The sequence below is a fragment of the Chelonia mydas genome, chromosome 6 (genome assembly GCF_015237465.2).
Source record: "Chelonia mydas isolate rCheMyd1 chromosome 6, rCheMyd1.pri.v2, whole genome shotgun sequence".
Classification (NCBI taxonomy): domain Eukaryota; kingdom Metazoa; phylum Chordata; order Testudines; family Cheloniidae; genus Chelonia; species Chelonia mydas.
Window position 1 is genome coordinate 115,355,147 of NC_051246.2, and position 23,619 is coordinate 115,378,765.

The 23,619-nt window shown below is 45.5% G+C and overlaps 1 protein-coding gene across 4 annotated transcripts in view; it reads left to right on the top strand.

Annotated features, from left to right (window-relative positions):
- The window catches only part of INF2 (inverted formin 2), an 80,005-nt gene that overhangs the window by 45,354 nt on the left and 11,032 nt on the right, over positions 1-23,619 (top strand). For 3 of the 4 annotated variants that reach the window (XM_037901053.2, XM_037901054.2, XM_037901055.2), the window contains exons 3-20: positions 1,091-1,206; positions 1,857-2,016; positions 3,485-3,518; positions 7,254-7,395; positions 7,532-7,673; positions 8,737-9,759; positions 11,048-11,193; positions 11,282-11,343; positions 12,722-12,824; positions 12,914-12,999; positions 14,177-14,277; positions 16,102-16,172; positions 16,328-16,435; positions 18,253-18,323; positions 19,589-19,709; positions 20,101-20,265; positions 21,446-21,548; positions 22,382-22,543. In XM_037901053.2, coding sequence (XP_037756981.1) covers positions 1,091-1,206; positions 1,857-2,016; positions 3,485-3,518; positions 7,254-7,395; positions 7,532-7,673; positions 8,737-9,759; positions 11,048-11,193; positions 11,282-11,343; positions 12,722-12,824; positions 12,914-12,999; positions 14,177-14,277; positions 16,102-16,172; positions 16,328-16,435; positions 18,253-18,323; positions 19,589-19,709; positions 20,101-20,265; positions 21,446-21,548; positions 22,382-22,543 — 2,916 coding nt within the window. Of the gene's footprint in view, positions 1-1,090; positions 1,207-1,856; positions 2,017-3,484; positions 3,523-7,253; positions 7,396-7,531; positions 7,674-8,736; positions 9,760-11,047; positions 11,194-11,281; positions 11,344-12,721; positions 12,825-12,913; positions 13,000-14,176; positions 14,278-16,101; positions 16,173-16,327; positions 16,436-18,252; positions 18,324-19,588; positions 19,710-20,100; positions 20,266-21,445; positions 21,549-22,381; positions 22,544-23,619 lie in introns of those variants that run through there. The other variant, XM_027830148.3, reaches the window with a different exon arrangement.

Genomic DNA, 23,619 nt, shown 5'->3' on the forward strand with positions numbered 1-23,619 from the left:
CTCTCTGACTTCACCTTGCAAACAGATATCTGTCACTTATTGTTTGTCAAGTCAAAAAACAGAGTGTGGACAGTTAACCAAATGGACATCAACAGCTACAATTGACAAAGAAGAAGGGCGTCTCTGTGGTTAAGACTCAGGACATCCCAGTTCTATACCTGGTGCTGCCACAGATTTCCTGTGCGACCTTGAGCAAGTCATTTAATTTCTCTAGGCCTTAGTTTCTATCTGTAAAATGAGGCTAACGCTGCCTTCTTTCTTCCATCCTTTGTGTGTCTTGGTTGTTTAGATTTAAGTTCTTCAAGACATCTCTTACTATTTGTATAGTGCTAACCAGAATGAGGCCCTGATCTTAACTGAGGTCTCTAAAGTTACTCAATGCCACATGGATCAGCATTCATGTCGTGCTCCCTGTCAGGACCTGGCCTGGACCGGGGAAGCTAATGATCCAACCAGTGGACCAAATTTGGTGATGAATCCTAGTCAGATGTTGCGCATATGCTCAGAAGAATTGCCATATCTACAAACCCATTATTTATAGCTATTTAAACCCTCCACTGTTTGATAAGCTTTTCTATTTTAAAGTGATCTTCCTTTTTCTCCTCCCAAAAAAGAAAAGACTTCTCTTTCCTAACAGCAATAAAATATAGGAATGGGCATTTTTCACTGTGGAAGTAGGAGCATTTGTAGGGTTATTCAGTAATGCAATCTCTTTGCTTCAATGTAAAAGATGAATAAGGTATATCCTGGCCTATGCTCTGTGGAACACACAGGGAAAGGGGAAGCAGAAATATAGGATGGCTGATGAGAGCAATTCATAGTGCACCCATTTAAACTCAAAGAATAAGACTGTTCAAACAAAAACCTGCGAAGTGTCTCCTGCTTTTCAAGAAACTGAACCGTTTTTGTGAATTTGCAACAAAATGTGTAATTCTTATGTGTCCAGGTATTTGAATCTCATTGCAAATACTTCCTGTAACACGTGCACACATGCAAGCCACAAGTACATTGCTTATGTACGTCACAGGTAATGGATGTTGATGGAGTTTCAGAGAAGTATACACTAATATACATTTTCTCTTTTTGGCAGCACTGGACACATCTAATGTCATGGTCAAAAAACAGGTGTTTGACCTGCTCGCTGCACTCTGCATTTACTCCCTGGATGGGCATGCCCTGGCTTTGGATGCTCTGGACCATTATAAGGCAAGCTCATAGTCAGAGTATTATATAGTGTTATTATCTAGTTCCCTGCATGATAGGTAGACCAGTGTGCTCTATTATTTTGGCTCTGATCCTGCAGCTGGATGCACATGGGTGCATCCCTCCACCTGGGGGCACAGCACAGGCATAAGGATCAAGTTGCATCATTCTGGCAGAGAGTCAGGGACTTAAAGACAGAACTTTGTAGCAAGTAAAAAAAAAAAATAGGTGCCTTGCTTGTCAGCAGAAGTCTGAGTGGCTGCACAATGACTCAGCTAGAGGCAGCTGGCTGGCATCCGTAAGGATCTTTGTGGCAGCCCTACCAGCATCAGTGGGAAACTCACAAAAATCAAAGGTACCATGCCTGTGGGTTTCACAGCCTTGGATGGCTGTACCAGGGAGCAGGAAGAAGTCTCAGGTCAAAGAGGGAACCTTTCCAATGCAAGTGATCAGTTTCCATTTACTTTCCCTGCTGACTAGATGTCTGCTCAGTGATTGAAGGAGCTGTCTCTAGCACACATTTTTCTTTCTCATGTTTAGTGAGATATGCTGATGAGGAGTTAAGATACTGACTTTGTTTTAGAGTCTGTTTTTAAAAGGGAAAAAAAAGTTTCTGAACTGGAACATCTGCAATATCACCTGTGTGTTAACAGACGGTGAAGAACCAGCAGTACCGATTCAGTGTCATAATGAATGAGCTCTTCGCTACGGATAACGTGCCTTACATGATAACACTGCTAAGTGTTATTAATGCCGTGATCCTGGGGACTGAAGAACTAAGAATCAGGACGCAGCTCAGAAATGAGTTTATAGGTAAGAAAGTTGGTTGGATCTAACCTTATCAAAGGAATTAAACTCTTGAACTCAAGCCACTTCTGTGGTAGGTTTTCAAAATACAGTAAGATAGTGAAATGAAAAAAAAGTTGTGCAAATTGCAATGTGTCATACCTGAGACACCAATAATGAGCCTAACTTACAGCCAGAGCAGTAGCCTTTGACTCTTGTTTTATATTTGATAAACTTTCTTTAATCCCATTATTTCAAGCTTTGTTCTTCTTTTTCACATAAACTTGATCTTTTCTCCTTGTATGCTAACAGAATTCCAGCTTAATCTACCCTATAGATACACTGTATCCTCTATTCCATGAGCTAGTTTAATCAACTCATGTCTGTAGCAACCCAGTCTTTATTCAGGCCTGATCTACACTACACAGTTATGTCAACGTAAACTGCCTTACATTGATCTAGTTGTGGAAGTGTCTCCACTTAAATTTGGCTTGCGCCGATTTAGTAACAGTACCCAAGCGGCATAGAGTCACGGTTGATATGATTAGGTTGATGCAGTGTCAGTGTAGATACTATGTTGCTTACATTGACTGTGGCTTTCAGGAGCTTTCCCACAATGCCCCTTACTGACCGTACGGTTGATACAAGCACTCCTGGTGAGGACACGCACCACCAACACAAAGAGCCAAGTGTGCACACACCCAAGCGATTTAATAACTGTGGTGGCTGTATGCTGATGTAAATTAGGTCAACATAATTTTGTAGTGTAGACATGGCCTCAGTAATCCAGGGCCAAACTGAGATCTGATGCAACTCCTCTCACAGTTAATGGGAGTTGTGCTTTCTTTCACCAGGACTCAGTTTTAGCCCATCCAATGTAGCACGTGATTTAAGAAAATAGTAGTCTCTAATTCCCTGAACATAAGGAATGTTGGGTACAATGAGACCGATGTTCAAATATTCCATTTTAAGAAACTTCATGTACAGTTGAGGATAATACACCTATGTTTTTCGTAACATTGTAAACTAAAGTCCTGATCCTGCAGATATTTAGCTCCAGGGTATTACGCACCTGCACAAATATTTGCAAGATTGGGATCCAAGCTCTTTTTAATGAACATTCTCCTTTCTATGTCCCAATCTTGCAGACATTTATGCATATGCTTAACTTTACTCATTCTGAGTAGTTCTGTTGAGGGTAATGGAACTGTTTGCAGTAGTAAGTAGTACTAAGCATGTGCATAAGTCTTTGCAGAACAGGGGTCTTAATTTTTTTTTTTTTTAATTTTTTGTACAGCCTTGCAATATGCAGTGATTCAAGGTTCTAAGAGGAGAATTAAGTCATCTTGGTAATAATAAAAAAATGTAACTTTAAATAGCAATTTAATCCTTTGCACCTGGGAAATGTTAGATGTAATGCATATACAAACTCCTTACAGAAGTGCTTAACATCTAGTAGATTAGAATGACAACACTTTTTATTTTCCTCTGTCAGGTCTTCAGTTGTTGGATATTTTAACCAAGCTAAGGTAAGGTTTTCTTCTTTTAAACTTTATTTTATAATGTGATTCATTTTGATACAATTGTAAAAATATTGAGTGCTTATTTTAGCAATTCTTTCACTTTATAAAAATTTCTATTTTTATTTTATTTCCTTTTTTAAAAACATGTTTGGCTTATCTATATTTTTTTACTGCTTCCTTTCTGAGTTCTCTCCTGGTTAAAAATATAAAAAACAGACTCCAACGAGAGACTGCTGAATTGGAATTACTTAGCAAACTGGATACAATTAACTTAGGCTTCAATAGAGCCTGGGAGTGGATGGGTCATTACACAAAGTAAAACTATTTCCCCATGTTTATTTCCTACCCCCCACTGTTCCTCAGACGTTCTTGTCAACTGCTGGAAATGGCCCACCTTGATTATCACTACAAAAGGTTTTCTCTCCTCCCCCCTCCCTCCCCCCTCCTGCTGGTATTCGCCTATCTTAAGTGATCACTCTCCTTACAGTGTGTATGGTAATACCCATTGTTTCATGTTCTCTGTGTATATAAATCTCCTCACTTGTATTTTCCACTGAATGCATCCGATGAAGTGAGCTGTAGCTCACGAAAGCGTATGCTCAAATAAATTTGTTAGTCTCTAAGGTGCCACAAGTCCTCCTTTTCTTTTTACGAATACAGACTAACACGGCTGCTACTCTGAAACCTGTATTTCACTGCACTTTTTCCTGTGGTATCTCATTTTTTTCTCCCTTTATGTTAACCATGGGCCAGAACCAAAACCCAAGAACCACACCCCCTCCCCAAACTTTTGCAGTGTTCCGAATCTGAATCGAGATCTAAATTTTGTAAATAGCTCCTTTTTCTAAACCAAAACCTAGGATCCAAGCACCCCAAATTTTGGTGTGTTTGAAATCTAAATCCAGATCCAAATTCTGATGCTTGAGCTCATTTCCATGTTGTAGGGCCCTGATCCTGCAAGTATTTGTGTACATACCTAGCTTTCAGCATGTGATTGTAGTCCTGTTGAAGTCAAGTGAACTACTCCATGCTTATCTTCAAGAATATGTTTAAGGGCTTGATCCACATAGCACATTGATGTCAAAGTGAATCTTTCCATTGACTTCAACGGGCTTTGGATAAGGCCTGATGTGTGTTATTGGACTGGAGCTAAAGTGATCAGCACCTTTCAGAGTAAGCAGGGCCGTCCTTACCCATACACAAAGTATGCAGCTGCGTAGGGCACCAGGAAATTTGGGGCACCAAATTTCCTGGTGCCTTGCACAGCTGCATGCTGCTCCAGCCCCTGCTCCGGCTCTGCCCCAGGCCCCCGCCCCTGCTCCGCCCCCCAGCCCCGCCCCCACTCCCCATAGCTCTGCAGCAGGGTCAGGCCTGCAGTCACTGGCGGCGGGAAGTGCAGCAACCCGGCCCCAGCCGCACCACCAGTGATTGCCGGGGGGTGGTTCCTCCCTGCCCCCCAAGCCAGCCCCCCCCCCGCGGAGGCCTGGGCCCCCCCACTCTCCCGCACGGGTGCTGCGTAGGGCCCCAGAACAGCTAGGGACAGCCCTGAGGGTAAGCCCTAAGCGACGGGAGGCAGACGCATCAATGTTTTCCATGTGACAACTGGATTCTTGCTGTAGGCAGCCCTTGGTATATATTTGTGTTGGCAGATAGTTAATCAAAAGGATGGATTAAAAGATCAGGTCCAAAATCTGATTTCCTTTAAAAGATTTCCCCCTCCCACACACACACTCCAACTCCCTTTTATGGCTTGTTTCTAATTTATCAACACAGTTATGCTTTAAAACAGTGGTTTTCAACCTGTGGTCTGGGGACAACTGGGGTCTGCAGACTATGTCTAAGATTTCCATAAATACTACAGTGGAGGTGCCAGATTCAAACTCTTTCAGGTTTCCATGGCACAGGAGCACTAAAATCAGTCTCGGTGACACAGAAAGCCAACAGTGGTAGTAAATTAAATCTTCGTTTTACCATATTTTTTTCGTTTTTGGAGGCTTTTGGAATCCATTTTTTAAGCGACAATTTCATTTTAGCGTTGTTGAAAGATAAGCTAAAAATCACCACCAGACACAGAATTACCAACTAGCTGGGAAGTGAAAATTCACAGGTGTGGGTAAGGTGAGAAACGTGGTTTTTTTCCCCAGTAGGTCTGTAATACATCTAGCACATTGAATATGAATGCTAATGCTACTGCTACTACTAATAATAATAATGTAAAATCCATATATCCAAGGCTTTAGACCAGGGGTTCTCAAACTGGGGGTCGCAACCCCTCAGGAGGTCATAAGATTATTACCTGAGGGTCATGAACTGTCAGCGTGCACCTGGCAGGGTTCGGGCTGACAGCCCCATGCCCACGTTAAATTAAATTAAAATTAAAATTTCCATTTTTAATTTATAAGGGGGGGGTCGCACTCAGAGGCTTGCTGTGTGAAAGGGGTCACCAATACAAAAAGTTTGAGAACCACTAATTTAGACTCTTCATATAGATATCTGCAATTCTCTAGACTGGAAGGCCCATCCAACAGCTATCACCATGGTCAAAAACAGTTGTTTCTGTGGATTCGGTCACCCTGACTGGAGTGTACAGGAATTTGTAGTCAATAATCATATAATCCGGGGGGAGGAATCATATGGTATTAAATGCTGTTTTAAACATCTTCAATCTACAGTAACCATTTAAACATGATTTGTCTGGGAAGTGTAGAAAGGGTGCAGCTGTTTTAAAATGAAACTTGAGAAGTTTTAGGCTGACATGGCTTAAAGTCTCGCTTACCTGGCGTTTTTGGTTTTTATTTTGGGTCAGGGGACGCGTTAAACAAAACAAGTTTTGCCTCATCCACACTGACCACCGCTTTAACAGGGGCAGTTTCCAAGATTGTTTTTGCAAAGAGTTTGCAGACTTAATCCAAACAGATCATTGTGGATCAATGTGCTGTTGTCTTGTTGAGTCTGTATCTCAGCTCAGCTTACAGTATCAATAGCTTCTGGTCATTGTACAGTTTGAGGACATTTTACCGTTTGATTGCTGATTCTTGTCCCAGAAACATCCAGCTAAGACACATGGCTGGATGTGCCTGTCTGAACAAATTGTTCATTTGGAAGGACAGTCCATGAGGAAACCATGCCAAGTTTTAAGATATGTGCATAATAAATGTCAGTTATTCACACGGTTGGGATGTAAGCTCCAGTCCTTTAAAAATTAAGAGATAAGTGATGTTTCCATTGCCATCAGCTAACAAGGGTTGGATGCCTGTTCTGTGAGTCTTGCAGATTGTGATTTCCAACTAAAAAAAAAAAGTTTTTGATCAGGGAGTTGAAACAGCAAATAAATCATTTGAATGATCCTCCTTTGTCTGAATAAATAACTAGTGTCAAGTGAAGAGGGAAGAATTAAAAATGGGAAATGCCATGATCCTGTCAAAACTCCCAGCAGATTTTTCTTTTCCCTGCTCGCAAAACACATCTGGGGTCAGGTTCGGCCACACTTCTTTACCTTGAGTAACACCTTCTCTGGAAGCTGTCCCGTTGATTTCAGGGAGTTACTTGCAGAGGAAGGTACTCCGCAGCAGGGGAGAGAATGGTGGGATTGGCTCCTTTATAAATAATAAGGGAAGGGTCATTTCAGCAGTGAATAGTCAGGTTAGTGGGTGAAGAAGTACAAGCGACACCAACACAGAAGTTTCAACTGGAATTGGTGCTATACGCTTTCCAATTAAAATGGGTGCTGTGATATTGTAGAGATATTGAGGACGAGGACCTGTTTATCCAATGTGAGACATTTGAGGAGTCCAAGGCCGAAGACGATGAGGAGTTGTTAAAGATATGCGATGGGATTGACATGAACAATCACCAAGAGGTCTTTTCGTGTCTTTTCAATAAAGTGAGTAGGACCTACTTTGGGGATACCATTCTGCACTGGGAATGACAGCAGCCAGCCCTGGAGACCAGAAGTGGGTGCTGCAGTGATGTTTGAAAGGGAAAGGATGCAATTAATAGGAAACTGTCTTGTATTTCAGGTGAGCAGCTCTCCAGTCGCCATCCAACTGCTGTCCATTCTCCAGACCCTTTTGCATTTGGAACCTTCTCATCAGTCCAACCTGTTGTTGTGGGAATCTTTGGAAATCTTAGTGAACAGAGCCATTTTGCTTGCAAATGACAGTAAGAACTTGTCTGCTATTTCAGGCTTTGCATGTCCTCCATCCCCAACTTCCCCAAATCAAATGTACATAAATTACTTCCATTATTGAATCCACTCAGAATTAAACAGAACCCAAGGAAAACAAATAGGTAGTCTGTGCTGAAATCCTTGGGTGAAATGCTGGCCCTATTGAAGTCACTGGAATCAGGATTTCACTCCTTGGCCTTGTCTACACTAGAGAGCCGTTAGCTACAACAGCAGAGCCCCCTACTGGAAATATGGCATAAGTCAACAGAAGGAGGTCTGCCACCGCAGGCACAGCACCTCCCTGAGAGCCATTACCTTAGCCACCATTACCTGAGCTTAGGTGACATTACCTTAGCTAACACAAGCGCTCTTCTGCTGGCACAGTTGCATCTACCCAGGTTTTTTGGCCAGCAGAGCTATGGCGGCGAGAGGGAATGATTTTTTTCACTCTCCCAGCTGACGTAGCTCCACTGGCAAAACATTGCAGAGTAGACTAAGTCCTTGTCTCTACAAACGAATCCCAGGGTTTATTCTGATCCAAAACCTGTTGAAGTCAATGGGAGCCTTTCTATTGATTAAAGAAAAGGAGGACTTGTGGCACCTTAGAGACTAACCAATTTATTTGAGCATAAGCTTTCGTGAGCTACATCCAATGAAGTGAGCTGTAGCTCATGAAAGCTTATGCTCAAATAAATTCGTTAGTCTCTAAGGTCCCACAAGTCCTCCTTTTCTTTTTGCAAATACAGACTAACACGGCTGCTACTCTGAAACCTTTCTATTGATTGCAGTTGGTATTGGATCTGGCCTTCATTGCTGGGCAGAGCAGCACCATTTACATACACAAAGGTGTTGTTAACATGTGAGACCCAGCTCCTGTGGCGAGCTCAGTGGGAAAAGCTTGCTGCGGCAGAGATCAGTTCCAGAGGTTTCTGTAACATAAGCGACGAAACCTGTGGGATGCTCATGTCGCTGCTGATCAGTTGCTCAAAAAGGGATCTGGGTAGTCTTTAATAATGTTTAGTTTACATTTGTTTTCCCCTCACCTGATTGTTACAGTCCAAGGGAACAGCATTGAAGAAGTCCTGGAGAGACTGTTATCCATAAAGAAGTGCCCAAACCAACAAAACTTAGAGCGAAAGCTATCAGCTGAGAGAGTGAGCGAAAGCACTCAGACTGACACAGATTTAGGGGAGTCCCTGAGTGCAGCTCAGAGCTCCGCTACGACAGCCTTCCCTCAGGTGACAGCAGCACCTCCACCGGGGCCACCAGGAGCCACAGAGAACGTCTCACCCTCCCAGCTACCAGCCTGCTCCACTTCACCAGGGCAGTGCATATTCCCGCCTAGTTCTGCTCTTCCTCCTCCCCCCCCACCACTGCCCGGCACGGCAGCTGTGCCAGCCCCTCCTCCCCCACCACCACTGCCCGGCACGGCACCTGTGCCAGCTCCTCCTCCCCCACCACCACTGCCCAGCACGGCACCTGTGCCAGCCCCTCCTCCCCCGCCACCACTGCCCAGCATGGCACCCGTGCCAGCCCCTCCTCCCCCACCACCACTGCCTGGTCTGGGAGGCATGCCTCCGCCTCCTCCCCCACTGCCCGGCCTGGGAGGCATGCCTCCGCCTTCTCCCCCACTGCCCGGCCTGGGAGGCATGCCTCCGCCTCCTCCCCCACTGCCCGGCCTGGGAGGCATGCCTCCGCCTCCTCCCCCACTGCCCGGCCTGGGAGGCATGCCACCTCCTCCTCCCCCACTGCCCGGCCTGGGAGGCATGCCTCCGCCTCCTCCCCCACTGCCCGGCCCGGGAGGCATGCCTCCGCCTCCTCCCCCACTGCCCGGCCTGGGAGGCATGCCACCTCCTCCCCCACTGCCCGGCGTGGGAGGCATGCCACCTCCTCCCCCACTGCCCGGCCTGGGAGGCATGCCACCTCCTCCCCCGCCAGGAGGCAACGTGGAAGAAGTAGTGGTTGCCCACGTTGACTGTGCTTTGGGCTACGCCAGGCCTTTCCCCAAGAAGGTGAAGACTCCGACCCTGAGAATGAAGAAACTCAACTGGCAGAAGCTGCCCTCCAATGTGGTGCGAGGTAGGTGTGTCTAATGGCTGCACTCAGTCATTGTTTTTGTAGCTGCTGTAGCGAGACACACACACACATAGCTGCCCCAGTGTGTCCTACGCTATCCATTTCCACTGGGTTTTGTTGGGTTGGGGGTGGGTGAATAGTGTTTTCCTTATATCTCCCTTCCCCTCCCCTCCCCTCCCCAAAACAGCCTGAGGTGCCCTAGCACTGAGTCTTCCCGTCAGCTTCATTGGGTTTTGGCTCCAGTCCAGGGGTGCTGAGAGCCATTGAACCAAACTGTAAACCCTGTAGATGATGGAAGCCACTTCAAGCCAGGAGGTGCTGCAGGACCCCTAGTTCCAGCACCTATGGTCAGGTCTTCAGAACTAGTTTCCCCACAGTGTCTATCGCTGCACATTTAGTAATTCATTGCAACAATAGCCAGAAAACTAGCCACGGAGCCATGCCTCCCCCCCACCCCACCCCACAGCCCCCCCAGTCACTCTAACCCAGCCAGCTACACAGGAGAACACCATCTGTATCCTTTAAGGAACACAGCTGTGCTGCCCCTCCATGCCTGGTAGCTCCTAAAAGCATCTTGCCCTCATCACAGTGCTTTGGTGTAAAGTCACAATTTAGCCCCCAAACAAATGAAGGTTCCCCTTCTGGCATGTAGCAGAATTCTCTCTAGTATAACTAACGCTGTGGATAGCTTCACATACTGGGGAGCCAAGGAGTTATTTAGAGGGTTCCTAATGCGTGTGGCGGTGTTACTGACCTTCGGGAGCCCTTACGTAGTAGGGCTGTTTGCATCTCTGTAGGCAGAGATGATAACCTAACCCGAGCTCAGTGTCCCATGGACACCTGTGATTTTGCAATACATAGCCTATCAGCTGGAGCAAACAGAAGTTAGTAAATCCCGTTTAGCTCGGCTGCTGCCTTCAGCTTGGCTAAATCGCGGACAGCTGTAGATTTCCGGGTTTAATTCACCTTCAAACCTTTGGGATCCTGTCTGTGGGAGAAGCCACTCTTAAATAATTAGCACAGGTCCAGGGCTAATCTGTCTCTTTTCTTATTTATTGCATTCATCTTTCTCAGTATTTCCCTTTTAGTAAGTAGGGTTGCCAGTTTTGGTTGGACGTATTCCTGGGGATTTCATCACATGACCTAATCTTTAATTAACGATTAATCTTTAATTCCTGGAGACTCCAGGACAATCCTGGAGGGTTGGGAACAGTGATAGTGAGGAGCATTACCTTGATGTGCTGAGTTTTGAGATGCCTCTGTAGCATTCTTAGTGCCTCGTCTCTTTCAGAAAGTCGCTCCATGTGGGCGTCAGTGAGCAGCGGCAGCGATGAAGCTATAGAGCCAGATTACATGAGCATTGAGCAGCTTTTTTGTTTTCCGCAAACAAAGCCGAAGGAGAAAGCAGCTACCCCAGGGAAGGTGGAACCAAAGGAGGTAATGGGCTATTTCTCATAGTTTGAAGATTATGGTAAAAGGCCACTGCACATGGCTTATCTAACATAAATTATTATTTCTTAAACAGATCACATTCTTAGACTCCAAGAAGAGTCTCAATCTGAACATATTTTTGAAGCAATTTAAATGGTAAGCTATGAACTGGTTTCACGGTTGTTGAATAAAGCAACAGTTTGGCAAGTGAAATTAGCATGGCCTTTGTAGCAGACAGTTCTGTGAGGGGCTGAAAAATCCATATGACTCCCAAGACCCCGGTTAATCCCTGAGCCACTTGGCCATTCTTCCTCTGAGGACATCCAGGGCCTGGTCATACAAATAATTACAAACGAGTAATTTTATTCACAGCAGCAGAGTTCAGTGGGACTATTCACTGTTGGAATTATTTGCAGGATCACACCCTAAATTTTTGTAGTGAGAGACAATACAATAAAGATTGTATTTGAGATTTAAAATGAAAGGACGACACAGGGCAGTATATTTCCCACAGTTCAAACACATCCTGGATTCTAAGACATAGAGCAAGTGACTGACCATCCAAGGAGTGACTATAAAATGACATACCTAAATACAAACAAGGAAGACAGCTAGTTCAATCTCATCTATTTATAATTTTTCTATATTTTCTGTAATTACATATCTATTCATGTCCACAGTTACTGATTTTAAAGCATCTCGCTTATGTTCCACGGTGTGAAAAATGATGGAAGGTAAACACAAGAGGGGAAAATAGTAATTTTATTTGAGACAGTGGCCACTTACTCCTACATTATCAGTCCCTCTTATCTTCAGTTTATTATAGCTATCTAGTGAAGATAGACTTGTAAATTTTTTAAAAAAATTTAATGTATTTATTGTCACAAAACCCCAGCAGGGAAGAGCAGTGCTATTTATACCCCATTTTACAGAGAGAAACTGAGGCACAGAGAGACAAAGGGCCAGATTTTTAGGTGCCTAAAGATATGGACAGGTACCTGATGTGTAACCTTTGGTTTTTGTGTTCCCAACTAGTAGTGTAAAGATAATAAATAAAACCAAACTGAATTCTGTAAGGTTTGAGCCTTCAGGGCAGTTGCAGATAGTTTAATTCAGTGGAGGCCTGTGAATGACACGAGTGATAACATTTAAAACTTGTTAACATAAACTGGTTGGTTAAAGCAAACAGGTCTTGCAATATAACCATGCACTGCACTGATACTCACAGGCGAAGGTGGAATGATGCCTCCCGGGGTGATCAGTACTTGGATGGGAAAAATACCCATATCCCTTTCGCTAATGGTACCCTGAAAGTGAATGGGTGCACCCCATCTAAAACCAGCATGCTACCCTTTTTATAATTCTGAGTGCCAGGCTACTGCGCTAATCCAGAGAACAGTCTTCCTGTCAGTAAGGCCTAATTATGCACCACTCACTAGGGTCTGTAGGGCCTAATCAATAGCATATGGTCATAGGGAGCTGTCCAGTGCTGTTGTTCTGTTGTTGATTCTAATTACATGCCTGTTCTCTGCAGCTCAAACAAAGAGGTAGCTGACATGATTCAAAAAGGGGACAGGACCAAGTTTGACGTGGAGGTTCTGAAGCAGTTACTGAAGCTGTTACCCGAAAAACATGAGGTTAGATGGAAAGACTCTTTTCATTCAATCCACAAAGACTGCAGATATGATGCAGTTCTGGGGTCTTGAGTCTTGTGTTTTCTTTTTAGATAGAAAACCTGAAAACCTTCAAGGAAGAAGAAGCCAAGTTAGCAAGTGCAGATCAATTTTATCTTCTCCTGCTCAGGGTTCCCAGGTAAGGCAGATCATTAGCAACTTCAGCCTGATCTTTTGCTTGCATATTGTATTCCATAACAACAAGCTTCACTTTTTGATCCAATTGGATGTAGCACTCTGTGTCATTTAAAAGGATACTAAAAGGACTCTAAATTAGAGCATTACTCTGCAAAACGTTCTGAATGCCAAGACGTTGGCTGCACTTAGGGAAAGTCAGCTTTAAAGAGTCTCTTTTATTGTGATAACACTATAGAAAGGCCATCTTAAAAAAAAATCTTTCTTTTAATGGATTTGTTGCTTTAAAACTAAGCCTTCTTAAAATGCTTTTAGTGTACGCCATAGTTGTTGGGTTTGTTTGTTGGCGTTCATATTATAATATTGCACTTGTATATTTATTTGCATTTCACATGCCTCTTCCATCAGAGACTCTCAAAGCGCTTTACAAATATTAATCATCCTCACCCTTGTGAGGTAGGGGAGTAGTCTCTGTGTCAGAGAGGAGCAGACACACTGGTACAGTGAAATGTAAGTTATACATTGCTGGGCCAACCTGGCCAGTTACTCAAGGTTAGTAAGACTGCTGTACTGAAGGAAGGGATAGCACCAATGCCCTTCTTCTGGGTTTGCAGCCAGAGGAAACAGTCATAAGGCAATCGGAATCCCTGCCAGCAGATTGTGATGAGAGGCTGTGATGGCCATACCCTTCCACAGTTAGTGCTGCCTCTTTTTCAGGCTGAGGGGGATGTCTGTGGCCTTGTAGAATGTGGCTGCTCCCGCACAGTCTTCTGCACTGAGATGGCAGAAGCTGGCATAGGCCCTGGGTGTGGCCGGCTGGTTAAGTAACTTGCCCAGTCACACAGGAAGGCTTTTGGAGTGTCAGGAATAGAATCCAGATCTCCCAATAGCCACGTGGCCGTCCTCCCTCTCCACGGAGATCAGTGTATCCTCTACGGCAGGAGCCACCATCTCCGTGCTGCCAGTTATGGCCTGCCATTGAGAAAGAACTGCCCCAAGCCACAGACAGAGCTGTGCAGTATCAATGTGATGCAGATGTGGTAGCTGGTCACGAGCCTAGATGTGGCTTTTGGCAGAGGTTAGAGTGTGATGGTTTGGGGAATGGGTCAGGAATCTTTCTGTTGGCTGGGTCAGGAATCTCTTAAGCATAACTGTATATTTGTGCCGACTCCCTCTCTTAGCTACCAGCTGCGGATTGAGTGTATGCTGTCATATGAAGAGACCGCTGTCATGCTAGATATGCTACAGCCAAAAGCAGAAGCAATCAGGAAAGCCTGTGAAGGTAAATGGGACGGTGTCACACCTCAGCGCATTGTGTTCATTTCATTGTGTTCAATACTCAGCGCATTTCGGCTTGTAGTAGTATATCTATCTTACCTGAGAATTTAAGGAAGAAGTGGCCTTTTGTTGTCTCCATCTCATATATATGCAAATCTGCAACTAGCCAGCACATTGCACGCTCATCCTGTCAGACACAGATCTGGCCAGGATGGCCCATGCATTCATGGCCACCAGGTTCAAATTATTGCAACTCATAGCTAGGAATAGAGCCACAAGCCTTGAAAAACCTCCAACAGATACAAAACTCAGCAGCCTGTCTGCTTAACACCATTGGCTACTATAAACACATCACCCTAGTTCTCCACTCTCTGCCCTGGCTCACCTATGAACATAGAGTGTAGTTCAAGCTGTCTTTCCTGATGTTCAAAGTCCTACCATGGAGCTGACACTGGGTACCAGAGAGAGGACACTTCACCCTCTATGACCTCCCAGGATACAGTACACTTCAACAATGACTTTGTCAACCAGTCGGAGGCTTGTTAGTGCAAGTGACACAGCTTTCAGAGAAGCAGGTTTTAGACTATAGAACTCACTCTTGCATAGGGTGACCAGACAGCAAATGTGAAAAATCGGGATGGAGGTAGGAGTAATAGGAGCCTATATAAGAAAAAGACCCAAAAATCGGGACTGTCCCTATAAAATCGGGACATTTGGTTACCCTACTCTTGCAGAAGTTAAGAATGACCAAATTTAGAAGTTAATGCTAAACAAATTCATTCAACTGAGCTTTCCCTCAATAAATTCCTCACACACAATCCTGCCTCACCTCACAAAAAATTCCACTCCCAAATCCTCCTATAAACTAATCAAAACTCGAGATTTTGGAGGACAAGAAAGTTTGTTATGTTTGCTTTTCTAAATAGGAAGTGCTTGTATACAGCAGCTATGTAGGCCATCATGGATATACCTTGGTAGATCACATGGTAGCCCTCACCATATGTTATGCTTCCTTTTTTGGAGTACGTGAAGTTGTTTAGGGAGCACAGGGCTGATATGAAAAGAACAGAATGGGAAATGCTTCTGGAAATAAGGTGGCAGGGGAGGAAGGAAGGAATAAAATGTATTGAGCGATTCTTAGGGTAGGTCTACACTACCTGCCGGATCGGCGGGTAGCAATCAATATATCGGGGGTCGATTTATCGCATCTAGTGTAGACGCGATAAATCGATCCCCGAGAGCTCTCCCATCAACTCCGGAACTCCAGCGCAGTGAGAGGCGCAAGCGGAGTTGACGGGAGAGCGGCAGCAGTCGATTCACTGCCGTGAAGACGCCGCAATAAGTCGATCTAGGTACGTCAACTTCAGCTACGCTATTCTCGTAGCTGAAGTTGCGTACCTTACTTACATCGACTACCCCCGCAGTATAGACCAGGACTTATTCAAGATCTCCCGCTAGTGGAAATAAAGTCACTAGCTCCACTTTTAGGGCACTTTCCAGGCTGGCAGCCCCAGCATCTTTACCTCCTAGCTGTAAGTGGCTGCCCCACACATGGGGGTGGGGACAGGCAGCCCAGATGTGCCTACCTTTAAGATGCAAATACTATACTGTGCCTGTATTGCTTTTTTTTTTTTTTTGGGGGGGGGGGGGGGGGAGGGGAAGGTGTCTTCCAGTTTCACATGGTGTCTGCTTGTAGTCCATAACTCTGGTGTTTGAGGGTCTTTGAGGTATAGAAATCCTGCCTTGGTACAATGGAAATTCTGATCCAATTTGGGAAACATTCAGTTTTGAAGCTGACCCTTATGTAAAGGATAACTTTATTTTTCAGATCTTCTAACGACCCATCGCCTGCCAGTTTTCTGTCAACTGATTCTCAAAGTTGGAAACTTTCTTAACTATGTAAGAAATCTTTTTTGTTGTTGTTGTTAAGAGATCACTACATTTTATAGATGAAAATAACTTTTCTTCTCTCTTTTGCATGTATAGGTTATAAATACAGAGTAAGTGTTTGAATCTGACATGGGTTATTCCTGCCTCTTCTTTCTGTCTTTCAGGGAAGTCACACTGGAGATGCTGATGGCTTTAAAATTAGCACTTTACTCAAACTAACTGAAACCAAAGCAAACCAAACCCGTGTTACTCTTCTCCACCATATTCTGGAGGTACTACTGCAATTTCCTTTGGGAATTTTGGTTGGACATGAACTATTTTTCCAGCCATACCTTCGGTTGATGTTATGTACTTGTGTTTATATGCTCCTCACTTGTTTGTGTAACCCACACACCTCCTGGGTGTGCTGCTCTGTGCCATCTAGTGGCACCAAGACCACTTAGAGAGAGATTAATGAATCTGCTCTAGAGCCTTAGCTAAGAGCCATATCGCTTTTAACTCATGCAGTAGAGCAGTGGTTCTCAACTGTGGCCCATCGCTTGTTCAGGGAAAGCCCCTGGCACGCCGAGCCGGTTTGTTTACCTGCCGCTTCTGCAGGTTTGGCCGATCGCAGCTCCCACTGGCTGCGGTTCACTGCTCCAGGCCAGTGGGGGCTGCAGGAAGCGACACAGGCCGAGGGATGTGCTGGCCGCCCTTCCCGCATTGGCCAGTGGGAGCCGCAATTGGCCGAACCTTCGGACGTGGCAGGTAAACAAACCGGCCCGGCGTGCCAGGGGCTTTCTCTGAACAAGCAGTGGACTACAGTTGAGAACCACTGCAGTAGAGGCTCAGGCATTTAGCTCCAGAGGTCCCAGGTTCAATCCCGCCCGTTGATGATCTGGGTCTGTGGGTGTTACATTTGCATAGTACTGGAGAGATTGCTTAATTTGCTTGGGCTCATAATACTTGGGCTGCAGGTGCTACCTAGCTTTAAAAGAATTCTAAACAAAGAGTTGAGAAAGCAAAGAATCTCATCCAAGCCTTAATCATTTTCCACCTTGATTTCTGTAAGTTCCTCCTCTCTTGCTTCTTTGACGCCCATCTCACCCCCGTCCAACCCATACGAAATGCAGCTGCCAGGAACATATTCCTGGCCCGTAGCTCCAGTGAAGTCCCCTCCAGTGTTGGCACGCTGGATCTCCCCTTTCTACCAGATCACATTCAAGCTTCTTGCCCAAGCTTTAAGCTCTTTCATAGCTTTCTCACTGCTGCTTAGCTGCCCTTATATTTATTTTTTGTATTACCATAGTGGCTAGGAGCCCTAGTCATGGACCCATCGTGCTAGGCGCTTGTACAAACAAAGAACCAAAAAAAACCAGTCCCTGCCACCCAGAGCTTACCACTTCTCCCTCTCCTCTGCCAATGATGCCAGTCTTATTGCCCTGTTCATTGAGCTCTCCCCTTGCCAATCCTATGCATTCAAACCCTTTTTGGGGGTCCCACTTTTACCGTGACACCTAAAAAAAAATTAGCCAACTCCTAATTGCTATGCTGAGGTGCTCAGAGACTGTGGCAAAGATGGTTGTATAAGTTAGTAGATAGATAGTTAGGCAGGCAGATAAACTAGAACACAGATATTCTTAATGCATAGACAGACCGATAAGAATTGCCAGATTGGATCAGACTAGTGGTCCTTTTAGTCCAATATCCTGCCTTCAGCAGAGGCCTGGACCCTGCACTTCAGAGGAAGGTGAAAGAAACCCCGCAGTAGGAGATTCTGGGATAATCTATCCACTGGGAAAGTTCCTTTCTAACCACCCATCAGTTAGAGATCACTCTCTGCCCTGAGGCATGAGGGTTCATACCCCTTTCAATACTCTTGTATATTTTTTTAATCTGTACTCTTATAATTCTGGATAGTCTTGGCAACCATAGAAACGGCTGGTCCCCTTTTGAATCCTGCTAAACAAACAGTGGGGGGTGGGGTGGGAATGAAACATTGCGCACACCAGTCATTCCCTCTGTTTGTAACCCTTCCCCTCCTCCCCCCCACTGTGCACCTGCTGCGTAAGAAAAATAAATACAAAAATAACAAACGTTTCTGTTTTAGGAAGTAGAGAAAAGTCACACAGACCTCCTGCAGCTTCCCAAGGACCTTGAATGTGTCTCAAAGGCAGCCGGGTAGGATTGTGAACCTGATACTTTAAATAAAAAAAAGAAGAACCACCCAGATTCAAGAAATTAAGACATAAATGGCTGTTATTATAATCCATGCATTAACCGGATAGAGACTCAATTAGTTGTAACCAAAGGATTTCCTTTTGCAAATTCTGAAGCCGTTTTAAAATGCAAATCGGCTATATGCACAGTTCAGCAATAAGCAAGACAGTAACTAGGGTCAGAAATTGTTCTGCATTCAATTAATTCTGCTTTGCAGGAATTCACAGAAATGGTATGGCGTTCAAGGAGGCTCTGTCTTTTTAATCCTAGCTACCTATAAGCAGTGCTGAAGTACCTGTCACTGCTGTATTCAGGGACAATAGCCTAGCAGCTTCAGAAGAGCCCTGAATCTGTAGATTAGTCTCTCTAGTGTGTTAGTGAAGCCAAACAATTAAAGTCCATATGTATCCATTTCCAAATGTACAATACACAAGATTCCAGTTAGACCTGGCCCTCTCTTCAGAAGTGCTGCTGGGAGATGTTCTCATGGCCAAAGAGCTGGCTTGTTAACAAAGGTGTTTGTGTTGTTGCTTGAAGGTTTTGGGGGGACTGTTTGGATTTTTCATCCGTCTTACACTAGTGACCCTTTTGCTCTTGAGAACAAAACATTAAGCACAATAAGATACGTGTGGACAAATGTCCCCTGAGAATTTGCACAGCCAGATAATTTTGAGCAAATATTAGCATGGTCCATTCTAGCTGGTGATGCTTTGTACTATCAGGGGATTTGAAAAGCCCACCTAAAGTGTTTAGTGACTTAGTAGCACAGCCCCATTGAAACACAAACTCCATTGAAGGTGAATGGAGCTGTGCTCCTAAATCATTGAAGCACTTTGAAAAGCCCACTCTAAATTCATGAATTATTTGCATCACAGTAGTACCTGAGGGCCTCAAATGAGAGCAGGGCCCCCTCGTGCTCGGCGATTGGTGGGCCAGTCAATGAGACAAGTGAAGTGATTTGTCCCAGGTACAGCAGGTCAGTGGCAAAACTAGGAATGGAACTCATGTCTCCTAACTCCGTCCAGTGTCCTAACCACTAGGCCATGTTTCCTTGTGGTGCTACCTAGAATGACACAGGCATAGTTCTGTGCCATTTAGAGTCACTGGGAAACAGAAAAGGGGGAGGAGAGTGGGAAATCATTGCTGTTTTTCCTCTCTTCTAGCTAGCCCAGCTCTCCGAGAAGTGAACTGTGTTTAATCTCCTGCGGCTTTGTGTTCATTTTCAGAATTAACCTTGAAATCATACGTGCGGAGTCCAGTTCCAATTTAAAGAAGCTGCTAGAACTTGAGCGAAAGGTTTTGTCATCGAAAGACGACGTGAAAGCCCAGTATGAGACGCCCATCCAGGTCAGTGAAAGGAGTGCCCTCCCTTGAGGAGAGAAGAGCCGAGACTCTGCAAAGGCAGCATGTTCAGGGAGGAGTGAAGGGTGGAAACATTTGTCCCCTCATCGCCTCTCATATTTGAAAATGAATGTGAATGCCACACAACCCTTTTGTGTTCGTTTGCCATGACCAGCAGGTACTGACTAGAAAGGCAGAGAGCAGGGATAAAGGAGAACCCAAGCCATCTTTGCACTTCTTCTCCTAACTGCCCCAGGAGCTCCTGGGTCACAGCCAAGGATCTGGGCCTTGGAACTGAACTCTGGTTACATTGTCATTCTAACTACTTTTTTCCATTAGTCTTTCCTTGCAATGTCTGATGCACAATGCTTTGTAACTTGGCCTAAATGCATTTCAGGACAGCATAAATGCATCAAAGAAGTTGGAGGAGGAGTTTGAAATCATTGAAAGGAAGAAGGAGGAACTTGCAAATTATCTCTGTGAAGATGCAAACAAGCTGTCATTAGAAGATATATTTAGCACCATGAAAACCTTCAGGGATCTCTTCATCAGAGCACTAAAGGTTTGCATTTGTGAACATTATGCAGTAGGATCCAGGTGCTGGAACACATGCATCAGTTCAGATAGTAAATAGGACCTGATTTTCCCTTACATCTGAGCTCCATTTGGTGCAGGGGGCAAGGGCAGGGCCATCAAGGAGCTCATTATGGCCCTTTGATTCAACACTGGCCCAGCCCTGGTTTTCATTAGAGCAAGGAAGTGGCTGCTCTAACTTCTCCACAGGCATAAGGTCCCTGAGGGACTATGTGCAACTGGAGAACTGGTGTAACAAAGCTCTGCGCCGCCATACCCTCAGCCGACCCCCACCATGCTCCTTGCCCTATTCCATCCACCTCTAAGCATGTCCCCTAAGCCAGGTGGGCAGGACTGCAAGAAGTGTTCTCCACTGGCCATTTCCAGCTGGAATCTATCCACTTTGCACCATCTGATGACATTGGAGGATATGAACCTGAGGTCAGATCCTGAGCGAGGGCCTTCCCCTGCTAAAGTCCATGGGATTTTTGCCACTGACATTATTGGGTTCTAGGTGTGGTACTGAAACAGCCAGCTTGGGGATTTGACTGAGATCTGCAGGGAGCTTTCAGACTGTGATGTGCACTAACGAAGGAACCTCTTTGCCGAGTGAGGATGGAGAGCTCAGTGAGCTTTGCACTACCAAGCTAGAGCTGCTAGGCTAGAGGTTGGCATTAACCCAGAGTTTGAGTGATGGACCCAGGACGCTCTCTCTTCCAGGATAAGTTTGTAGAAAAAGTTGTGGATTTATAGTGGGTCAGAAACTGATCCCTGAGTCCAGCCCAAGCAACCAGGTTTGACTCAGAGAGGGTTTTGCAGCAGCTTGGGAGGGTTGCAGAGTCTATTGTAGCCAGTCAAGGGAGATTCCTCAGCCTGCTGTACATCCCCTGTATGTGGTGCATCTGGACAATGGATCCAGTCACTGCCCGTCCCCATGGCACACTGAGGGATGGGGATGGAGCCCCAGCCAAGTCACTCACTGCCTCTCACCCCCCACAATGGGGGAGCACACAGCTCCCAGCTGCCTATTGGATCTCTCTGGGAGGGGGGAGCCAGGATTTCCCCCTTGTATTGCACAAGCTGTGAATAGATTGAACCATCTTCCCTTTAGGTGGCTTTGCTACTAGATATTAAACCAAACATCCCCTGTGACTCTTCTCTGGCTCCAGGAAAACAAGGACAGGAAGGAACAAGCTGTAAAGGCAGAAAAAAGGAAGAAACAGTTGGAAGAGGAAGACGCTAAGAGACAAAAGGGAGACAACGGGAAGATCAGTGAGTATTTGAAAGGGTTTATTTAAAAGGAGATGTACATACCTCACCCAGCTTGTCTCTCTATGGATTATCTTTTGTTGGACCAACTTCTGTTGGGGAGAGAGACAAGCTTTCGAGCTTACACAGAGATCTTCTTCAGGTCTGGATGGAGAAGTTTACTGGACTAGACGTTGGTCCAATAAAAGCTATTAACTCACCCCCCTCTTGTCTCACTAATATCCTGGGACCAATATGGCTACAATAACACTGCATACAATCCATATAGGTGAGGACTGATAGATGCTCCAAACTCTTCCTGCCTTAATGTTCCAATAATAATCATTCAGGGTAGATTTCTGAGTGTTCGATGGCTGAAGGCTTTTGGGTGCCTTAAAGAGGGTCCCTACCACAGTGCAGCAGAGAACAGCAAAGGAGAGAATCAAGATTACCCCTCCCTCACTTTCAATAAAATTCAAGATACAGAACAGGAGCCATTTAAAGGCCTTGGCCTGCAGGGTGCCACAGGCATACTTTGGCATAGGGCAAAGCGGAGAGAATACTAGAGGCGCCAACCCTGGTTGGCAAGGGCTCTGGGCCAGGTTCTTCGCTGCCCTTCGCCTTCCATAGTCATTCACACCGGTGCAGTGGGTGTAGAATGGTGCCAGCTCACAGTGGCAGTGTTTGACACCCACTTTGCACTGGAATGGGTGATACCGCAAGGGGCAGCGCAATGGAAAATCAGGGCCTGCTCCCCAGCATATACCCTTGGTGGTAACCCCACCGCTTTCAGCTATCACTGCCCATTCCCCCGGAGTGCGACGTTAGCCATTTTCCCATTTTTGTTTAAACACTAGTTAAGAAAGGGGCCGTGAAGCAGGACGAGGTGTGTGTTATTGATGCCCTGCTGGCCGACATAAAGAAAGGTTTCCAGTTGCGGAAAACGGCTAAAAACAAGAGTGCGCCGGACACTGCTCCTAAAGCCTCACCTGCCGAAACGCTGAAGGAGAGAGAGCCTGGTAAGACCAAAGACCCAACCATACCTGCAACCATTAACCTCCAGCCTGCTGCAAATATTGTAGCAAAACAAATACATATGTAACCCACACATCTTCTGGGTGTGGTGTTCTGTCCCGTCTAGTGGCACCGAGACCACTTAAAGATAAAATGAGTCTGCTCTACAGCCTCAGCTAACAGTCAGCTGGCTTTTAGCTCATGCAGTCGAGGCTCATGCACTAAGCTCCGGAGTCCCAGGTTCGATCCCACCCGCCGACAACTGGGGTCTGTTGGCGTTACACATACAGAGGAACTTCTCTTCTTTGAATTGTTGCAGTTGATCAATAGACGAGGGGGACCATTTTCAAAAAATTGTGCAAGTGACGAAGTCCCATTTTCCAAGGGACTTGGGCACTTCGGGGAATGTTACCCAAGAGATGCTTATTTTCTAAATTTGCATTGTGAGCTTCCTTTCCGCTTTTGAGGTGGTAGCCTCCACTCCCAGAGGCAAACCAGCCAACAATCTTGTTTAAGGCCATCACCCTGGCCTGCCACAAGAGATAACTTGCAAATTGCAGCCTTCCTGCAATCCCTTTAAAAAGCAGGGCCAGGCTGGGTTGGTACTTGGATGGAGAAGCCCAGATGGGGGGGGAAGTTCTGAAGACATGTCTCAGGCAGAGCTATTTCCTGCAACAAGACTTGGACAGCAGGATCAGGCCCATGACGCCAGCTGGGAATTCATTGGCCCTTAGCTCCCCTCAGGTAGGCTCCCATGCAGCATGTCTAAGTTCCATTGACTTCAGTGGGAATGAAACTGATTAACGTCAATGGGAGCTAAGCACAAACTCAAAATTATGCGCTGAAGTGCTTTGCTGTGTTGGGGCCTGGGTTCTGAACCAAATGCCCCCATGTGATGTTTGGGGTCACTGAACTATGGGAGTGGCTAGTTTTTGGATGAGACGTAAAAAGCTCCTGACCGCATATGGCCATTATAAATCCATTGGCCCCTTTGCCCTGAGCCGTTAGCCCGGGGCCCATTGCAGGTGGTCAGATTACACTCAGACGACCCATTGTTGTTGGTTGACAGTCACACGCTAGA